Source organism: Canis lupus, chromosome 24 (assembly GCF_003254725.2).
Source record: "Canis lupus dingo isolate Sandy chromosome 24, ASM325472v2, whole genome shotgun sequence".
In the NCBI taxonomy this organism is placed as follows: Eukaryota; Metazoa; Chordata; class Mammalia; order Carnivora; family Canidae; genus Canis; species Canis lupus.
In genome coordinates this window covers 27,021,364-27,041,758 of record NC_064266.1, presented here as the reverse complement: position 1 = coordinate 27,041,758, position 20,395 = coordinate 27,021,364, and the positions used below count along the sequence as shown (strand labels likewise).

Here is a 20,395-nt window from a genome sequence, read left to right as displayed (position 1 = left end):
AACTATCAAAAGTCACATGCAATGCCTTTTCAAACACATTTTAACATTTAATTCTCTAAAGCTACTTTAATACTTCTTAAAAAAGTAAATAACCAAGTCACCATGTATTTATATGGCCTCCAGTTCTACATTTAAATGTAATTACTACTTAGCTAATAATAAATAAGGACAAATTTAAATGGAATTTATAAAGGAAGCTTTAGGGACATTATACCTGTCGATCCTATCAGAAAGAGGGCAGTGACAACAGAAAAAGGAATGATCATTAAAGAGAGACATTCATGCGACACTAACACAAATCTGGATTTCTTAATAAAAACTATGACATTACAAGGAGAACTAACACCAGTTCAAAAGGCTGAAACAAACAATAATCACTTCAAACATTCATGTTAGAACACATACAATAATTCAAAAGTTTTTTAGTTTAAAAATGTTTTAGAAAGCATGAAAAACAAATTTTCACCTATAATACACTTAAATCCATGAACATAATGAATAAGGTAACAATTTAAATAGCTTATTTATAAATGTAATATCTAAATTTATTGAATAACCACACAATGACCTGATGTTATCTGATATGCTCAAGGATACTTAACCCAAATTTAAACATGCTTGGACTCCTAGGCTCATGAATTCTCCAGATAATTAAAAAATTAAATTCACATCTAAGGATCTAGATTTCATTCCAGTCAAATCAGACTAGCACTCACAGATTCAATACAATATTAATAATTATGTGTAAAAATACAAAGGCACCCACAAATTCAAAGAACCCATAAAAGTAATTGCCAAGGGTAGAAGCCATAACTGAATAGGATGCTCTCTACTAGCAAATGTTTCCTTACTTTCACTTAAAATTTGTGACTGAAAAATCTAACCAGTTGTATATAGTAGCATTTATAGTTTTTAAACACAAAGACTCTCTCCTTTGGGTTCCATCTAATGTATATTTTACTACTCCACTTATCACACTACCAGTAGTTGATGTGCTGGCTAGCTCTGTCATCCTGAGGCAGAGGACATCCTATTTCTCTGCAGTACCAGTATCTGATACAGAATATAGAGATTTTCTGACCACTCACTATAATCATTTATAAAATCTAATAAACTATCCAAAATCTAGCTACTAAAAGTTATAGAGCTAATTTTAAAAGGTTTGCTTTCTCTTAAAAAATCTTTCAGACTAATAATCTATTATACTTAAGTACATTAAAATTATGAACATTAAAATTTTGTTTAAAAAGATTTTGTTTTATATATCTGGGCATTAAAAGTTATTCAATGAACTTTGGATTTCAAAAAAAAAAAAACAAACAAACAAACATGGCTTACCATAATCCCTTAGGAGAGCTTGAGCAGGTCTTTCACTATCGGGAGTTGTGGGTTCTGTGCTTCCACCACTTGCTGAACTAATACCACTATTAGTACGACTATGACTCTTCAGGTTATTTTCTCCACCACCCTAGTCAAATAAAAATGAATCAAGTATTTGAGGGCTACATCCAAAACTGACAAGCACAGATAGAAGTCAGTCATTAAAAGTCATGCTGATAAAAGGGAATGGGCCAACTAAGTAGCACAAACGGATTCACAGATAAAAACTGACAAGAGATTAAAACTACTAGTGGTGTTTCTTCAGAGACACCATCTACTGAAGGATATGAAGGGTCTGATGATTATGGATGTCTATTCTGGAGTCTTCTTTGCTGCTGTTTACAAAGGGCCAGCCCAAGACCTTTCCTATTTTCACTAGACTTAACTAGCTAATGACTCTGGGCCCTTAAAGAATTACCCTAGGGCCTCCTAAGCAAAATTTCAGAACAGGAGTACAATCTCAAGAAAACACAAATAAACAAACAATAATAACTTTCAAATGTAGTTATATAACACAAATGATATCATGGTTAGTATAAAGATTAACTCCTATATGTATAGCAGCTAAGAAAGGTATCTGTTAAAGATTTCTCTCATTTTTCCCCATATAAACAAAATTCATTATATCCAGATCAGCTGATTATTATTAGCCACCTATTGGGAATATAATTACCTTAATAATAATTTGATCACTCATCCCATATCTACCCAGCTCTATATCCAACATATTAATTTCCCCACTCTCCTGCCTCTACTCTAAGCATGGGGATCACATATCCTGAAGCCAGAAGCAGGGAGCAGTGGGAGTCTCTGGGAAGTTTTTTAATTTGGAAGTACTGGTGTTTTGGGGGACCTTCGAATTTGGTCTAAAGGAGCTAAAAGAGCTCATGAGATGAAAAAGAATAAACTTGATGCTTGTTTCTAGCCAGTGTTAGATCTACTAGGGATAGAAGGAATTATGGAATAGGGAGGGTTTTCCTAGATTACTAAAGCCAGTTCACCAACACAGCAAAAGAAGTTAAGAGCTTTAAGTGCAAACTGTCCAGAAATAAAGACTGCATCTAGTTGAAATTACTCTCATGCAGAATCTCCCAGGGACCTGACAAATGGTTGAGGAAGCACCGGTAAGAAACCTCAAAACATACATTTTAAAATAGGATCCTTCTGAATCATTGAGCTGCATTTACAAACAAATGCCTTTAAAAATCACAGGGACAGACATTTTGGAATGCAATTTACATAAAATCAGGTATTGTTATTATCTGACAGATTACATGTGGTATGCTTCTTACCATCTCCATTTGGCAACCAATGGCTTCTAAAAGTGCTGAATCTTGAACAATATTTAACATTGCCCCTGTAACAGCAAAAAAAAAAAAAAAATTATTTAAATATAGGACAAGACTACTAAAATGACTAAACTATCTCAATTAACACCAGAGATAAGAATATGATTTTAGCTGACTATTCCTGAAATATCCATAAAATTACTAATAAATCCATTGACTGGCATGAAAAAAAAAAAAACAACACACTCTTTAGAAATGCCCTAATTCTGATCTGCCTTGAAGGTTCTTTTTTTTTTTTTTTAAAGATCTTATTTATTTATTCATGAGAGACAGAGAGAGAGGCGGAGACAGAGGCAGAGGGAGAAGCAGGCTCTGTGCAAGGAGCCTGATGTGGGACCCGATCCCAGATCCCTGAGCCAAAGACAGACGCTCAACCACTGAGCCACCCAAGGTGTCCCTGCCCTCAAAGTTTTAAAACTACATTTTCTAAAATAAGTCTGAAGCCCAAACTTAACTATATAAAAACATGACCACTATCAGGTATTTTTAAATTGGTGTTTAAAACGATTGTAGACATCTCAATTTCAAGGCTAATAAAAACGAAGAAAAATACTATAGAATACTTTTAAAAAACAGATCATATTCTTTTAGAAATAAAAGAAATCACAAAATAAAAATCACAGCTATATCTTTCTGACCATACTGTTTTTATAAAAAATTTATTTATTTGAGGGAGAGGAAGAGAAAGAGAGAGAGAGAGAGAGAGCGAGCATGAGTGGGGAAAGGGGGCAAAGGCAGAGAAGAATCTCAAGCCAATTCCCCACAGAGCACAAAGCCTGGGGCCCAGATGCAGGGTTCAATTCCACAACCCATGAAATCATGACCTGTGCAGAAATCACCGGTCAGAAGCTCAACCAACTGAGCCACCCAGGTGCTCCTGATCAGATTACTTTTTAAGACTGATTAAATCCATATGGTTCAGGGCTACCCCTGGCTGCATATTCTGAAGGTGAGCTGCACATATTTACTATCAAGGAATTTACAACCCTAGAAAGACTAGAACAGATATAAGACAGTGAGCCTAGCTATACTGCTTCTCATCTCAGGGCAGGAGTACTCTTGTCCACAATGGGTAAGGAGAGGACAGACACAGCTTTGGCAATCTATGGCAAGAAATGATAATTGACTATTCCTTGAAATGCACATAGGGAACTCTTCAGAACAAGGGTGAGGCAAAACTAAGTAACGACTTTGTAGAAAATTATCTGATTTCAAGTGATACGTTATTTGAATGACCTAAAACATTACAACTTGGAGGTTCTCTCATAGCAAGGTTTAGCCTCTGTTCTTTCAACTCTTATAGAATGAAAGGATTTATTCTTCCCCACTTACTCCATCTTCTCACTGAAGACCATACTATACTTCCTGAACGCTCATTCCAACTACTCCTGCCATCACCAATTCTTTGGCCATGACACTTCCTCTCCTGAAATGAAATCCTAGCCTCCTTTTTGCCTATTCAAATTCTGCCCTACAATATCAAATTTAACTTTCACTTCTCCCTATGAATTCTTCCTTGCTCATTTGGTGTCTTCTCTCAACACTGAAGACACTGAACAAGATAAGCAATCAGCCCTACCCTCTGTCATTATCTGACACTTTTGGAGGATATACTAATTTCTTCAATAAGACTTGCTCCAGGATGAAAGCCATGCCACTCAGTTCTTTAGTGCTCTCCTCAGAGCACCTGTACCTAGGACCATGTCCTGGCTTTGATGAAAAGCCATTAAGTACAGAAAGAGACAGTTGTAGTAATCAAGCTGAAAAATCATGGAAGCCTGAAATATGGCAATGGCCACAATGATAAAGAGTCATTTAAGAGTGATTTAAGAGAATCAGTATGATCAGGAAACCAACAGAGAACATGAAGGAAAAAGGAAGGAAGCACAGCAGCAGCTACTCCTCAGTTTCCTCCTGGCAGGGTTCTGATATGGCTTCCAGAATTACACCCATCTCAAGAATGTTCCCCATGGACATAACAGGCAGGAGGCAGAGGAGAATGCAGATATACAGGAGGGAAGGAAAGAGGAGACAGGGAGAGTAAAAGGGGAGATGGGGAGAGGAGGAGTGAGGAAAGAGAAAAATAACACAAATAAGACTAAGCAAAAATGACCCCCTAAGACAACTGTTAACGCTTTCCCCTTCCCTCATCTAACCTTTTTAAACTTTTTCGCATATAAAAGCAAACAAATTCTGCCTCTGGTTAAGTAGAGCTGTATTAGACTCGGGCTCCAACACTGACCCTGCCTTCCAAGCACGCCTGGGGTCAACAGTATATGGGTTCACCTACAAGAAAATATGAACACAAACCTAGTATCATTTGAGTGTTGTTGGGGTCCGTTTCCGTTTGCAAGGCACCTATTAGTATATTCACAAGTCTCAACTTCAGGGACAAAAAAGTTATTGGTTTATCATATGAAGAGCTGTCATCATTACTAAACTTCCCTTCCAGGACCACCTATGGAAGAAACATAATATTCAACATCAACTGTTGTGGTGCACTATGCCCATGTGGAAACTGTTACACTGGACAAAGAGACCAGGCTAACAAGCGAGGCTTTCAATCTGTCTAGTTAGCCACTGTGCTAATTAAGTCTTGCACTAACTCACACAATACATGTTAATTAGCTGTCACTAGTTATCACCACTTGAAATGGCAGACCAAGGCATGCTGGCTGGCTGATAGAATAAATACCACAACAAATCGTTGATTTGTCTGAAATAATCTGAAAAAAAGTTTTTAAAAAGCTCATGTTCCATCTTTAAAATTTGACTTGAATAAGCACACAGAACAGAATATAGAATATGAAGAACTTTAGTAAAACATTACCTCAGATCTGACTGTGCCAAAATGATGAGGGAGGGGCAATAAAGAAAGGAGGATATTAATGGAAGATCTTCTCAATTCTGTTGGATTTACATAGCTTTTGAATTTTGAGAGTTCTCTGCCAAAAAAAAAAAAGAAAAAAAGAAAAAGAAAGAAAGAAAGAAATAGCTATTGGTATTTCCAAACCAAAGTATGTTTTTAGCTTTTTGCCAAATACACATTATGTCAATTTTTCACAACTGGGTTTGGTTTCATAAAGAATGCAGTAACTACTTTCTGCTGAGTTTATATTCTCTAGGGTGTGTGTGTGTCTGTGTGTGTGAATTTCTACATTAAACTATTATAGAATTAAACTAGAATCTGATTGATTGATTCTACGTGCATGATCTACTCTATAAAAGTAGGACCTCTGGGCTGGGGTTGCTCTTAGCCCTCTAGACCAGTCCAAAAGGGATTCAACATGCCCATGGACAAATTAGAACTAAATAAAATCAGGGGTTAGATGTATCTGGATGCTCTATGCTCACATAATGTGACCTGAGTTCCCTTGGGCTATAAAGACAACCACACAGATAAATTAGGAAACTGGGAAGGAAGCACCAAAACAGACCAAGCCAAACCCAACAAGTGATATGCTAGTACAGAGTGAGAGCTTACCTGTCAGGCAAAATGGTTTCAAGAGCTGAAATAAAGTAAGGAACCACAACATCAATCCCTTTCAAGTCACAGCAGAACAAAGGAGGGGAGTTTAGAATAACGCTGGCCAAGACAGGATGGCACACATAATCATTTATCTGCAAACCTTGAATTAAAAGCATGTAAAATCTAGGAAAGCAAGAAAAAAATTTTAAATAAACTGCTGATCAATTGTTTTCATAATTATTAATATTTTCTACAGTAATCTGAAAGTCTATTTCCACTCTTCACTACTTCTATCCTTTAAAAGGTATTACTGGAGTTAGAATAATTCAAAAGCAAATATACTATAAACCAATAATTTTTCCTAATGAAAAGAGAAAAAGATTCACATCTATTAGACCTCCTTCAAGTGCTAAGCCTTGCAACTCAGTTATAGGTGCCTGCAAATGAGACCACCAAAACAAGACAAATGGCTGTAGAAATTATCAGTAAATAGAGGAATTAGTGAACTAAATTCCATATTAGTAAAATTTTGCAACATTTCCCAATTCCTGAAGGAAAAAAAAAGTGTGTATTGTGTCTTTTTCCCCTTCTCCATCAATTAAAGAAAGAAACCTCATTCAACCCTGCATTCACCACCACACATGGAGGTGAGTCTTTTAGGGATATACCTAAGCTTACCTTTTTTTAGCCTCCTTTCCTAACCCCCAATCAACTAAGTATTCAATCTTCCATCATTCAAAAGCAACTATATCTGTGAATTCTACTACTGTGAGGCACTTTTCTCCACAAACCTCTTCGGAAACAACTCCCTCACCTCCTGGTCGCTATTCGGCACACTGCCATCTAGCCTCTCTTTCTAGAAATCAGTTGAAACCATGTCAGCAAATAACCAACGGCCTCTCAATTGCTAAATCCAGACGACATGTCTAAGTCTTAATTTAATCTGCCTTTTTAAAGTATTCAACCCTTTAATTACTCCCTTCTTCTCTTCTTTTCCTTCTGTGACCCCTGAAGTTATTTCCCATAACAGACCCTCTTACTCCTCCTGCCTCCTATACTGGTGTCCATCAGGCTGTCATGCTCCACCCTCTAAGCTCTCTCTCATGCTAACCTGGGTTTAAGCCACTGAATATAATCAAATGAATCTCTAGCCCATGCGTCCCAACTGAGCCCCAGATCTGTTAGCCAAAAGTGTGTTGGATACCTGAAGGCAGGGCATGTCTAATTATTGATTATTGATAACATGTACTGATTACTCTAGTACTTCCTATACACACACACTGTCTGCACACAGTAGGAAATTAATAAAGATTTGTTGATTCATATCCTACATGCATCTAAAGTTCAACAGTTTCACAACTAAGTTCATCACTTGCCCTCTAACAAATCTGCTCTTTCGGTTGCTCATACTTCCACCCGTCCAGTCTTATGGGCCAGACAGAAAGCACATGGTCATAGCCTTATTGCCATTGGTACTGTTCAGGGTATATCACCAGCCCAGAGCCTCCCTCTTGAGACCATGCCCCCACCACAAGGGATGAGCTCCAGCACTCCATGTGACCCCTCCCTCACAGCTGTAGCTGACTAGAACAGAAGACACTTGATTAATCAGATCCTCTTTCCCAGGAATCTGAAATTAGGCTTCAGAAATGCTAACTTCCCTGCTGGCCATCCATACCAAAGCCATGGAATTTGGGAACTCAGAAGCATATTGAATATAAGAAAAAAATCTGTGGAGAAGAGAAAACTAAAGCACTTCTGGGAGACCATGGAGACAGAGAAACAGAAAGGAGGAAAGTTGTTTTGTTCCCTGAATACTTTCTGATTCCTGGTCCCTGCCCTTTGTGAGGCCCTGCTGCATGTCCTGACCTTAGAATGTATTAAATAGCATAATTTCTCATAACTCACTACTATTTTGCTAAAACCATACCGAGGAGTTTCCTGTTACTTAAAGTTAAGAACCTAGTAAGATACCCCTGATTAGCTCCCTGCATCTACCATTCTGTCTGTCTCAGGCCTCTAGGATTCTGCACTAGGTCCCCTCTGATTCATTTTAATCCTCATTCCTAAGAACCCAGCAGGTACAGACACGTGAATGCTCTTCTTGATCACTTTAGCAGCTTTGTGAATGATCAGGAAAGCAAAACAGAGTCAAGAAAAATAGGAGGCCACTACAAGTCAATTTAGGAAAAAAATGACAAGGTCTAAAGTGTCATGATGAGGAGAGAGTGGAAAGATTAGAAAGAGGGTTAAGTAGAAGAAAGGCAGGACTTGGTTCACCATCTAAAGACAAAGACTCTAAAGAGAAGAGTCTAAAATGACTCCTAGTTTCTGGTCTAAGCAACTGAATGGCTGGCAGAGACAAACACAGAGATGGTTGAAGTCAGAAGACCCTACTCAACCTAACATAGGCTAAACACCACTCATTTTTTTTTAAGTCCAGGACAATCATCCCATCCTCTGTATCTCCTCCCTGAACCCCTGGGGAAAGCGTGTACTGCTTCTTCTTCTTCTGAATGCCTGCAGCACTTTACTTCTACCTCTCTCCTATCAACTTCCTATTATTACTGGATCATTGTTACCTGTGTACACGGCTTTGCTCACTCGAGAAAATAAGCTCCTTAGAGGCCAGATTTACAGCTAATATTTCTGGATCATCTATAGTGCCTAATACTGTGCTAAACATATATTTCATTAGTGTGATCCTTCCAAATCTCTCCATCGTTAATAAATGTCAAATATGATGAAATAAATACTACTTCTAAAATAAAAAAACATCTTAAGGCAGGTAAAATGCAAGAATGTCAAGCAAAAATTCCAGTTACTTAACAGACATTTGCAAGTACTACAGACCAAAATTTACTTCAATTTTACTTCAAATTTTACTTCAAATTTACTTCAATTCAGCCTTACCAAGCCACTATCAAAACTATATAAATGGGAAAATAAACAAAAAAATTCTAAGACCTGGATAAATAAGCTGGCAGAATCTCTTCTCCAGTCTTCTTGCTACAAAAAATCCTACACAGTGTCCCACAAGCCTCAGCTCTTCCTGCTTCATAGTTATCAGGAAATTCACTTGCATCAAACATAGGATTGGAAACCATGGTGTCTGTGGACATTTGTGACCCTTTCCGTCGAAACTCCATGCTAGCTTGTGTTGTAATGGCTGAGGAGAGAAAAGAACGTTTTATTATATTTGTCAATATGCAAATAGGCTCATGGGACCCTGGACACAAAGATCAATTGTTGGTGTCATTAAATTGTTACTTAAATAGAATTCAATAATGCTTTTGTTTGCAACTATATCTTAGTTTTTTTTAAGGGGCTCTCTGAAATCTTCTTTGAAAATGGTAACAATTAATTTACAGTGGTATTATCAGTTTAATAGATTCTACTTGAAGCATTTTTCAACTGAATTTTTGATCAGCAGAGTACATTTGTATATATCTGTATTCACATACAGAGATATAACAAAGAATTTGGCTTTTCTATTATTCATTCTGCTTTTTCCTCCCCCTGTAGAATGATGCTTAAACATTAAGAAAAATAGCTACTGCAATTTACATTATTACCCCAGACAGACATCATAATTGAATGGGCAAGCCCATGCCAGTTTGTATACTTTAGGGAAAGGGCAAAGTAAGGATGAGAAATGGGTAGGGAGGAAGAGAGAGCATTCCCACCACCCACCCAACTCCAAAACACACACCAAAGAATCGCCCAACCAAGCAAAATGAGAATGAATTTTAACAACCACAGACAGCAGCTAACTTGAGGTTGATAAATCAGAAAATTGGATTGGTAGGAAAGATTATCATGGTCATTCGTTGTCACTGAAACAGAAGCCCTTTGAAAGTTGCTTTTATTTTTAACAAAAGATTTCATAGTGTATTGAAAATCACTCTGAAATCTTTTATCGCTCTACATGAAATGTTTAAATTATTTTGTAACAGTTTTAATAGAATGCAGAGTCAAGCATAAATCTTTATGCAACTTCCCATGAGCCATTTTTAGTCCTGAATAAGCTATCCAGCAATAATACATTTGAAAAAACACTACATGCAGAATGCATACAAATCAAACACTAAATCTGTAGAAAAATAAGCTTAAAGCTTTAAAAAAAAAAAAAAAAAAAAAAGCCAAAACACAGTTAGTGCAAAGTCCTGGAATTCATGACATGACCAGACTAGTGTACAGAAATAATGGGACTGATTCAGGCAGATTAATTTGCTTTTGCCAACAATCTTCCCCATTCAAAACACAGAAAAGTATTTTTCTTCCCAAGTGCAAAAACTACAAGAGACAATGACAATCAAATTTTTTAATGGAATTATGAAAAAAATAAAAACATGACTGCAATTAAGGAGAAGCTTCTGGTTCCTACTTACAAGATTTATAAGAAAGAAGAATTTGGATAAAAGATGCTGCAAGATAATAGAAATAAATGGAAACAAATCAAAGGACAGCAGTAATTATAAAATACTTTAAAGATGGTGAAATTTTACAATAAGTTAAGAAGCTTTTTAGCTTTTTAAAAGTTAGATTAAAAGCTTTATGATACCACAAGCTAGTTCAAAAACAGGAAATTGTGCATTCAGATCCAAAATTATGATTTTTGTATCATGCAAAACAATGAACGAAGAAAATTACACAGCTACAAAGAATTGAGGTTTTGAACTGCTGATAACGTGCATTAAAATTTAGTTCATTAACCCTTCCCAGCTCAATACCACTTCTGCAAACTACAGTGTAATGTCGCATCAGTCTTGAGCTAACCAGTTGATCGAAGCAAAGACCTTAAGTTAGAGGTGAACTGCAGGGCAGAATTCCTTGATGGCAGCCAGTACTTAGAGAACCGACTAACAGTGTTCATTCCCCGTCCCTCCGCCCCCTTCCCCCCCCCCACCCTGCGGCTTCAAGACCAGCTCTCAAGAGCACCCAAACCCAGTGAAATACCAGGACACTCCTGTCTCCTGGGTAATGTAACAGCCTTTCTCATCTCCAAACACAACAGGGGCAAGAGGACCTTCTATCTTTTCCGCACCAAGGAAAATGTTCAGGGTTAAAGTAAGAATTGGTTTACCACATATCTAAGTTCTGGTTTCTATCTTTTGGCACAAGAGGGTGAGTAAAGCTGTTACAAACTCCCTAGAGAATGAGAAGATTTGTATATTCCCCTTAAGCAAGCCCACCAAGGAGGCAGGAGATTGAGACATTCTGGATTCAGGGATTTTAGTGTCAACAGCTTGATGCCCAAAAGTTATACTACAAAAATTGCACCTTAATAAAAATAAAAAACATGACTGATTCATTCTAGAAAATACAATACAAATTAACAAATATAAACATGGTTTAGAAAACTCAACATATAAGGTACATGAACATAAGAAAATATAAGCCAAAAAATGGTTTTCTAGAAGTTTTCATTAGCCATAAGTACATACTTATCCATACAGAAGCACAAATTTCAAACTTTTAAATAAAATATGGAAATGGAAGAATATAAAGTGTCTGAATTTGAAGAAAACAAAGGAATCTGTAAACTCAAACATGCAATCTTGAATTATAGTCCCCAAAATATCTTCATATTCACGACTTTTTAAATTATTTTAAAAATTTAAGAACATCCAAAATGATTATACATGTATAATGCTCATATAGACCTTAATTCTGAGATGATTCATAATAGCTAGGAATGCATTTCTGAGAGAAAACAGAGACCTTTATGGTCACCATGTTAGTTTTAATTCTTGGAACTAATATTCTCCCTAGAGATGCATGAACTAATGCAATTAGGCATCCTTTTCTCTCAACCTACTTCTAACCCCAATCAGAAAAGTGCTTTCTTATCAAACAACCAATACACTCATTAGTGCATATAACACAGTGCCTGGGCATAGTTATCGCAGCTCAATAAATGCTAGCCATGATTATTATTCTCTATAAGACATGTCATAAATATCCAGTATATTCTGCACTACCCTACACTCCCATCCTGCACACTATGCTACTACTTCCAAGTACAACAGTGAGATGACAAAAATAAATCAGATTTAGAAAGGGTCGTTTCTGTAATAAAATCAAAATGAAGATATCAGGATTGAGTTATTAATTCTTCACCCACTCTTAAATAGTTCCAGAGCAAATGGTATTTTTTAAAGTGTGCCCTGAAATAAAGTTCTCTGGACTAAAACCTGAGAATAAGAGTTTTTCATGAGGCAGAAATTTTCTAATTTTTTTATGTACTAATAAGTGAATGGCTGTCAGGATCTAAGAAAACACTTCTTGTGAATAAATTTCTGGTCAAAATCTTTATTTAATTCTTTCTATCAATATTATCATCCTGGCTGACATGAAGGGAACTTCCAGGCCACCTAAGTAAAGCAATTTGATTCAACAAAAAGTGGCTGACCTAAAGTGTGCCTAATAAAAACAGACAAGAGCCAAACCTCATAGACAGACATATAAAGGACAGGTAGGAAAACTTTCAAAAATTTGTTACTGTAGCTGGAAGGGGTTAAACACAAGACACTGCTTGGTCAGAGACAGAAAGCTTTTTAAGATACATATTAATCTTGCAGGTAGGAAAAATTAAAAAGAAAAAAAAGAAAAGAAAAAAGTGATAACATATTTCTTGAGCAATATTTACCAGTCATGCTGCTGTCTCTGTTTATCCCATTATGAAGTTTACAGTGAACAAATGCTGCATCAAATAACCATGATCCAAAGAGATTCAAGATGCTGTTAACCTTTGGTCTTCGAGGGGCAGGCAGTGGCCGGGGTTCAGAACTAGTCTGATTGGGACTTGACAGAGGAGAGGTGGAGGATGTCTGGTGCTGAACTTTCGAGGCATGAGCAGTACTAACCTGTTGGAGGAGTACAAGAATAAATCCACACTCAAGAAAAGTTTGAGAAAAAAGAAAGACTTTTTTAAAAGGTTGGCAGATTAAAAAGGCAACTTTATACAGCATAATAATGGAGATGAAAACTCTTACTGTGCTTGTCTTCATGGTGGCCTTATTCACAGTAACAGCCCGGTGCCTCCGGTTATGTGGTGGGGTGGTACTGACAGCAGTGCTTTGAGGCATACTTAATCTATTCACGGGTGTTGGAGGAGCACTGTCTGATCGGGGTCTAGAAATGCCTTTAAGAAAAAGACAAATGGAGTTATTCTTCATAGTTTCAAACACATGGTCAGAAAATCTTCCTCAAGCAACACCAGTGACGGCTCAGGACAGACTACAGCAGACACTGCTAGCTGCCTCCCAGTATCCATTCACTCTTCCTTCCTAAGTTACTGAATACAAATTTTAGCTGGACATGGCTACCCAAAATAAATAACTACATTTTCAAGCTTCCCTTACAGATAGATGTGGCCATGTTCTGACCATAAAGAAGTAGATGACTGTGGGGTGGGTCTTCCAGGAACTCTTCTTAAAAGGACCAATCAAGTATAAACTCTCCTCCTTTCCTAATTCCTGAAAAGGAGGATTGGAACTCATTTAACCATCATGGCCCATGAGAGAGTACACAAAGGATGGAGAGCCAAGAGATGGAAGAGCCCTGGGTCCCTCACAATGATGGAACAGCGATAGCAGCCCTATACTGCCTAGCTCTGCCCTTATCATATGTGAAAATAATTATCTTGCTTAAACCATTGGTATTTTTTATTGTTATGTGGCAGCCAAACTTAATTTGAACTAATATACTACCTATGTAATGTATTAACAAGTGCACATAAATGTTTTAAAAAAATAGATATAAAATATCATTGCCTTTCAGGTTAAAAATATTGACTTTTCATATTCCTAAAATGTGAAAAATGGTTTAAAATAATGGTTCACAAAAGGTGTAATTTTATTCCCAGGGACACATACCTAACGTATATTAATCTGTATTTTCTTGGATTACTACGGAGAATGAACTTTTCCCTTCTGCAAATCACTTATTCATATCCTTTGTCCATTTATCTACCAAGTCTTATTCTTTTTCTTAGCATTGTTTGATCTATTTATATAAAGACAATGGAAGTGTTCTAGCTATTACATTTGTTGCAAATAATTTTTCCTACTTTGTCATTTGCAACCAAAGCTGTTCATCTTTTTCTTTGGGCTTTCCATAATGTTTCTAAATCCATACTCTAGAGTTATCTACATGTAGGTCTCCAAACATTTAGAAACATACACAAAATTCACCTAAGAATGCATCCACTAGACAGCTGATTCCACGCATGGCACGAAAAAATATTTGAGGCAGATGTTTAAGGCAGGGATACTGATTCAATTCTTGTGGCATTCCGCTCACATTTAAGAACTGTTCCTGAAATTTGGGAGTAGAGCTTATAATGGCCGGGTTACTCAAATCCACGGGATTACTATCAAAAAAGGAAAAAAGAATTAATTACACAGAAAGCCTTTCTATTTTTTTTTTTTTTTTAGATTTTATTTATTTATTCATGAGAAACAGAAAGAGAGGCAGAAACACAGGCAGAGGGAGAAGCAGGCTCCATGCAGGGAGCCCGACGTGGGACTCGATCCGGGAGTCCAGGATCATGTCCTGGGTCGAAGGCTGGCGCTAAACTGCTGAGCCACCCCGGGATCCCCAAGACTTTTCTAATTTTAAAGGAAACAGAAAATGATCGTTGAAAAAGACATTTAAAAAAACTGAAATCACTAAAAGATGAAAAACAAAAACTACAACCTGGAAAAAAAAAAATAGTTAACATCCCTAACTTATAAAAAGGGTAATTTAGAATCACTAATACACAAACAGAAAAATGAGACTAGTCAAACCAGAATGAGAGGATATGGAGAGGAAATGGTTTAAGAATTAAGGCAGTATGCAACAGAACAAAAGTTCCATAGGACACAAGGATGTAGCTAGTACAGAGAAAACAAGCAGCAATAAAATTGAACTGAATAGAATTACTATAAAGAGAGACCAGGAAGCAGCAAGTTATCCCTCTGTGTAATTTTATTGTATCACCCTCAGCGACATTTTAAACAAGGCCACTAGAGGAGAGGCCCTCCTGGCCAGATGGACCAGGTAGTGTTGGTCACATAGAGAAGCAAGGCACTCTCCTGTCCCACAGAATGCAACAGAGTCCTGAGAGAGATATCATCCAGGATGTAACAGTAGGCAAGAGAACAAATGCTACATATAACACAGGGGACAAGCTTCTAGAGTGTAGACTAAACGCAGCTGAGGGTAGCCTGAGTCTGCTGGGAGCAAGAGAGCAAGAGGCACATGATATAGATGTGACTACTGTCCAATGTGGCTCCATCTGAGGGCTGTACTTAGCAGCCACACACTGAGCACCAACACAGAAGTTACAGTACGGTTCCTGCCCTAAGATAGGAGTAAAGAGCATACACAATACTAAATAATAGTACCTTAACATATGTAAGAAGCGAAACCATGTCTGTGCTACACACTCATTATCCATTTCAGGAGGGATCAGACTGGCATCTTCATCAGGAACTTTAAATGGAGGAAATGAAGGACCATATGTAAAGCGTAGCAATCTAGAATACAAAAAATATGCAAACCACCACGTTCATTTCTTAACAGAATGAAAAATATATTAAAATATGTATTAAGCATTAAAATATGATGAGAAATACAAAAGAAAATAGATGACATGTGTATGATACCTCAAAGAAGATAAATGAAAACCCTCATTGATAAGAGACAAAAACGGGATTTCTAGTTTTGTAAGATTTAAAAAACCTTTAAACATTTGAATAATGTGTTTATTTTAAAAATTATTATTTGTAACATATATCTTTGTAATTTAAGTTATACAATTTATATTATGAATGTATCATAAATTATAAAATTACATATATTACACATTAAATATATATCATATTATAACCTTATTTTTATATATAATAGCTTTATAACATTAATATGTAATATATAAACTATAATTTTATGATTTCATAACAAAATTACAAATCAAATTATAAAATTATAAATTACTTTTAAATTTTATTTATAAATAATTGCAAATAACATATATAGTAAATTGTATAATCATATATGCAGCTTTACGTTTCTACCATTATTTGCTTAATTATAATATAAATTGATATTTAAATTATTTTTAAGAGTCATCCCACTGCAAACTCCTTCAATACAACTTAGCTGTAATTTATCCATAATAACTGCTATATAACTTGCATGAAGTTCAGAATTTATGGTGTACCTTAAAAGTAATTCAACAATTTAATTACTTAATTTAGTAGTACTACTCCAAATGTATTTAAACTGTTCAAAGTTCCTTTGACTCAATTATCTTTTATCTAGAAATTATATTTTAATGAAATAACCAGAATACACACACAAACTATGCATAAAGTATTCATATCAACAATATCTTTAAAGTAAAATACTGGGAACAACATGAATATCTAAACAAAGAAATTATTAAATAAATTATAATGCCACTTATATAATGAAAAACTACAAAGCCATTAAAAATATGATCTTGAGATTTATTTAAGAATGGAAAAGGCAAATGTAATTAATGGGACGCATCAAAATTAAAAATAATACTCTATAAAATAATCTCAATTTTTGTAATAAAGAGAAATGGAAAAAATACATTAAAACATTAACATTGGTTATAAGTAATGGATATTTTTCCCTATGTCATCCAAATTTTCTATGTATTGCTTTTATAAGCAAGATAAAAAGAAGTATTATTTTCTAATTTTGACATTCACTAAGATATACCAGAATCAACAGAATATTCCAAAACCTCCATCTTTTACTTTAAATAATGTTAAAGTTATAAACGTAAACATTTTACTAACTCAGAAAAAGACCAGTCTACTTTCTGATACATAATGCTACCTATAAATTATTTGTCCCCGCCTCCACACTGCCTTCCCCCTACATCACATCAAGTCTCTAGATATAACTGCCAGCTGACAGGAAATACAGAGGACAGAGAAATATATTAACACAATTAGGACATAATGAGAAAAATTCAGAGTAGAAACATTCTAAGACAAACATCTCAGTTTCTTCAATAACAAAAACTTTACTGTAAAGAAATAAAATTGAGAGGGACGCCTGGATGGCTCAGCGGTTGAACGTCTGCCTTTGGCTCAGGGCGTGATCCTGGGGTCCGGGGATCGAGTCCCACATCAAGCTTCCTTCAAGGAGCCTGCTTCTCCCTCTGCCTATGTCTCTGCCTCTCTCTCTGTATCGTTCATAAATAAAATCTTTAAGAAAAAAAAGAGTAGGAACCTATGGCTTAAGATAGACTTAAGAAACATGTCAACTGGGATCCCTGGGTGGCGCAGCGGTTTGGCGCCTGCCTTTGGCCCAGGGTGCGATCCTGGAGACCCGGGATCGAATCCCACGTCGGGCTCCCGGTGCATGGAGCCTGCTTCTCCCTCTGCCTGTGTCTCTGCCTCTCTCTCTCTCTCTGTGACTATCATAAATAAATAAATTGAAAAAAAAATTAAAAAAAAAACATGTCAACTAAATGCAATATGTGAACCCTGCTTGTTTTTATTCAATGGAATCAACCATAAAAAAAGAAAAGAAAAAAAATTATTTTAAGATTCATTCATTCATTCATTCATTCATTCATAAGAGACACAGGCAGAGGGAGAAGCAGGCTCCATGCAGGGAGCCTGACGCGGGACTCGATCCCTGGTCTCCAGGATCATGCCCTGGGCTGAAGGCGGCACTAAACCGCCAAGCCACCCAGGCTGCCCAAAAAGAAAAGAAAATTTAAATATCGAATGGCTGATATTAAAGAACTGTTAAAAAAAAAAAAAGACTCAAGATTTTTAGTATGATATCAGTACTGTGATTACACTTAAAAAGAATCCACATCTTTTAGAGTTACATATTAAAATATAGAGTTGAGGGGGATCCCTGGGTGGTGCAGCAGTTTGGCGCCTGCCTTTGGCCCAGGGCACGATCCTGGAGACCCGGGATCGAGTCCCACGTCAGGCTCCCGGTGCATGGAGCCTGCTTCTCCCTCTCCCTCTGCCTATGTCTCTGCCCCTCTCTCTCTCTCTCTCTCTGTGACTATCATAAATAAATAAAAATTAAAAAAATAAATAAATAAAATATAGAGTTGAAATGAAAAAAAATGAGTTTGAAAAATAATACAACCTGAAAAAAAAAAAATAATACAACCTGAAGTTTAGTCATAGAATAGTCATGGTACTACATATAAATGGTAAAAAAGGTAAAATTATCATAACAAACTACCTATTTTGGTTATAATATAGCATGTTATAGTACAGTCTCATTTCTGTAAAATTATGTATAAACATATATAATACAATTTCTAATAACTTTTTTCTTTTATACCTTTCTATGGTTTCTTTAACATAATAATCATGAATATTTTAGTAATCAGATTAAGAATGGGATTTTGGCAAGGGAGGCAGGGTACAGAATGTATTTGCTTTTCCATACTTGCTTAATCTGAAAGGTTTTAAATATGCCAGGCAGTAGCCAAATTGCTGCATCTATTTTTAAAACGTGGCTCGATTCTGTCACTAAAATACAAGTAATAACAGACACAGGATACGGGCTTTTCACAACATATTCCACAAATCCCAGAAAGACACAGAACTAGGGGAAAGGTGCCTTAAGCTGGGTGGATGAAGGAAGGTAAATGGATGACGGTAACCTACCTTGAAGTGAGGGCACAGGTGACCTTGCTCCACTGCTCCACCACTGCCGGGTGGTGCCTCCAGTTTGCCACCATCTCCTTGGCGGTTTTCCAATAAGGAGGTGTTGGAAAGCACCGAGTACAAGCTAGTAACCAAACCTCAAAGAGAACACCAATCAACTTCTCTGCTAGATTCTCAGCAATGCCACCTTACCAACAAAAAGAAAACATCTTTGATATACTTATTTTTAAAGAAAAATCTTTACTTCACTGATTTGGGATAAATGGTAAAAAAAAAAAATCAAAGTAACTACAATGTTAAATTCTGACTTTCAAGTAGCCATTTAATAAGTAAGAATGAGAAATAATTCTTAGGAGCTCTTATGGAGAAAATCATGACTACTCAACCAATTACCATTTAAAAAGTATTCAAGTCACCCTGCTTGGTTCTTATCAAAACTCTTTATCTTCCAGCAAGTAGGACAGACGAAGAGGAAAAGGGGAAGGACAAATGTCTATGATGTGTGATTACTGGGTCAGTTTCTGTGCCGACTGGTTTATGTACATGACCTCACATATTCTTCACATTAATTCTGCAATATTATATCTTCTACCAATTATTAATTAAACCCATTTTGAAGAAGAGAAAACTCAGATGAGAAAATTTAAGTAACTCGTCCCAGTTTACATAGTAAGTGAAGGAATCACAGCAAATAAATATACAGATCTTTCTACCTTCAAACTCCATTGTAAAACTTTCAGGTATTTGAAAGCTGCCCTTCAGGGGAAAGGGAGACAAAGAAAGGAGCAAGAGGATGAGTGCTGTGCAGGACGGAGCCTCATTCACGAAAAACAAACTTGTTCCTCTGCTCTGAGCCCCGAACTAGGGAGAGAAGCAGTGGTCTATACTCTGCATAGCTCCACAAGGCAAACTTGGGATTAGTAGGAAAAGTTATAAGGATGCATATTTCAAATAAGCAAAACTGAAGTTTCAACAATACTGGGCCCCAGAAAGGGAAAAATTACTTCCTTTGAGTTGTTGAGATCCCTGGCATGGAGACTATGTACCAAAGAGCTAATGAGTCCATGACTGGCTACTATTGTCAGTAACTGAAAAGGTATTCCTACTATGGAGTCACTTTCAACAGTGGAATTCTGTGATTTCCTTTAGATCCTTTCCTGGACACTCCATTAGTGTGAGATCACCAGCACACTTGCATGTCCACTAGCAAAGAGACTACACAGATGAATAGGCAACAAAGGAACCTAGAACTAGAATATCAACTTTCAGCCTGTGTACACTGTGCTATAAAATACACAAAAGGGCTTCTAAAATACAGTCTGAAGGCATACAACTGGAGGCTTCTTAATGACAAGGTAATGAATGGCATATTGTCATACTTCCAAATAGAACCCTTAAAGACCTTATAGGTTTCATCTGCTGAACAAAATACGTTCTGTAGCTGTCAAGTTTTCAGCATCTACTTTGATAACTACTTTGTAATCAGGTACAATACTGACAGGTTCTACTTCAGTTAACGGTTT

At 36.4% G+C, this 20,395-nt stretch overlaps 1 protein-coding gene across 7 annotated transcripts in view; it reads right to left on the bottom strand.

Annotated features, from left to right (window-relative positions):
* RALGAPB (Ral GTPase activating protein non-catalytic subunit beta) overlaps positions 1-20,395 on the bottom strand; it is an 83,342-nt gene that overhangs the window by 41,351 nt on the left and 21,596 nt on the right. For 5 of the 7 annotated variants that reach the window (XM_049100186.1, XM_049100187.1, XM_049100188.1 and 2 more), the window contains 12 exons: positions 18,873-19,059; positions 15,594-15,725; positions 14,397-14,575; positions 13,197-13,345; positions 12,851-13,067; positions 10,590-10,625; positions 9,166-9,367; positions 6,214-6,381; positions 5,560-5,674; positions 5,040-5,187; positions 2,673-2,737; positions 1,339-1,468 (listed from right to left, as the gene is read on the bottom strand). In XM_049100186.1, the coding sequence (XP_048956143.1) occupies positions 1,339-1,468; positions 2,673-2,737; positions 5,040-5,187; positions 5,560-5,674; positions 6,214-6,381; positions 9,166-9,367; positions 10,590-10,625; positions 12,851-13,067; positions 13,197-13,345; positions 14,397-14,575; positions 15,594-15,725; positions 18,873-19,059 (1,728 nt within the window). The remainder of the gene's footprint in view (positions 1-1,338; positions 1,469-2,672; positions 2,738-5,039; positions 5,188-5,559; positions 5,675-6,213; positions 6,382-9,165; positions 9,368-10,589; positions 10,626-12,850; positions 13,068-13,196; positions 13,346-14,396; positions 14,576-15,593; positions 15,726-18,872; positions 19,060-20,395) is intronic. The other 2 variants (XM_025470057.3, XM_025470058.3) reach the window with 1 other exon arrangement.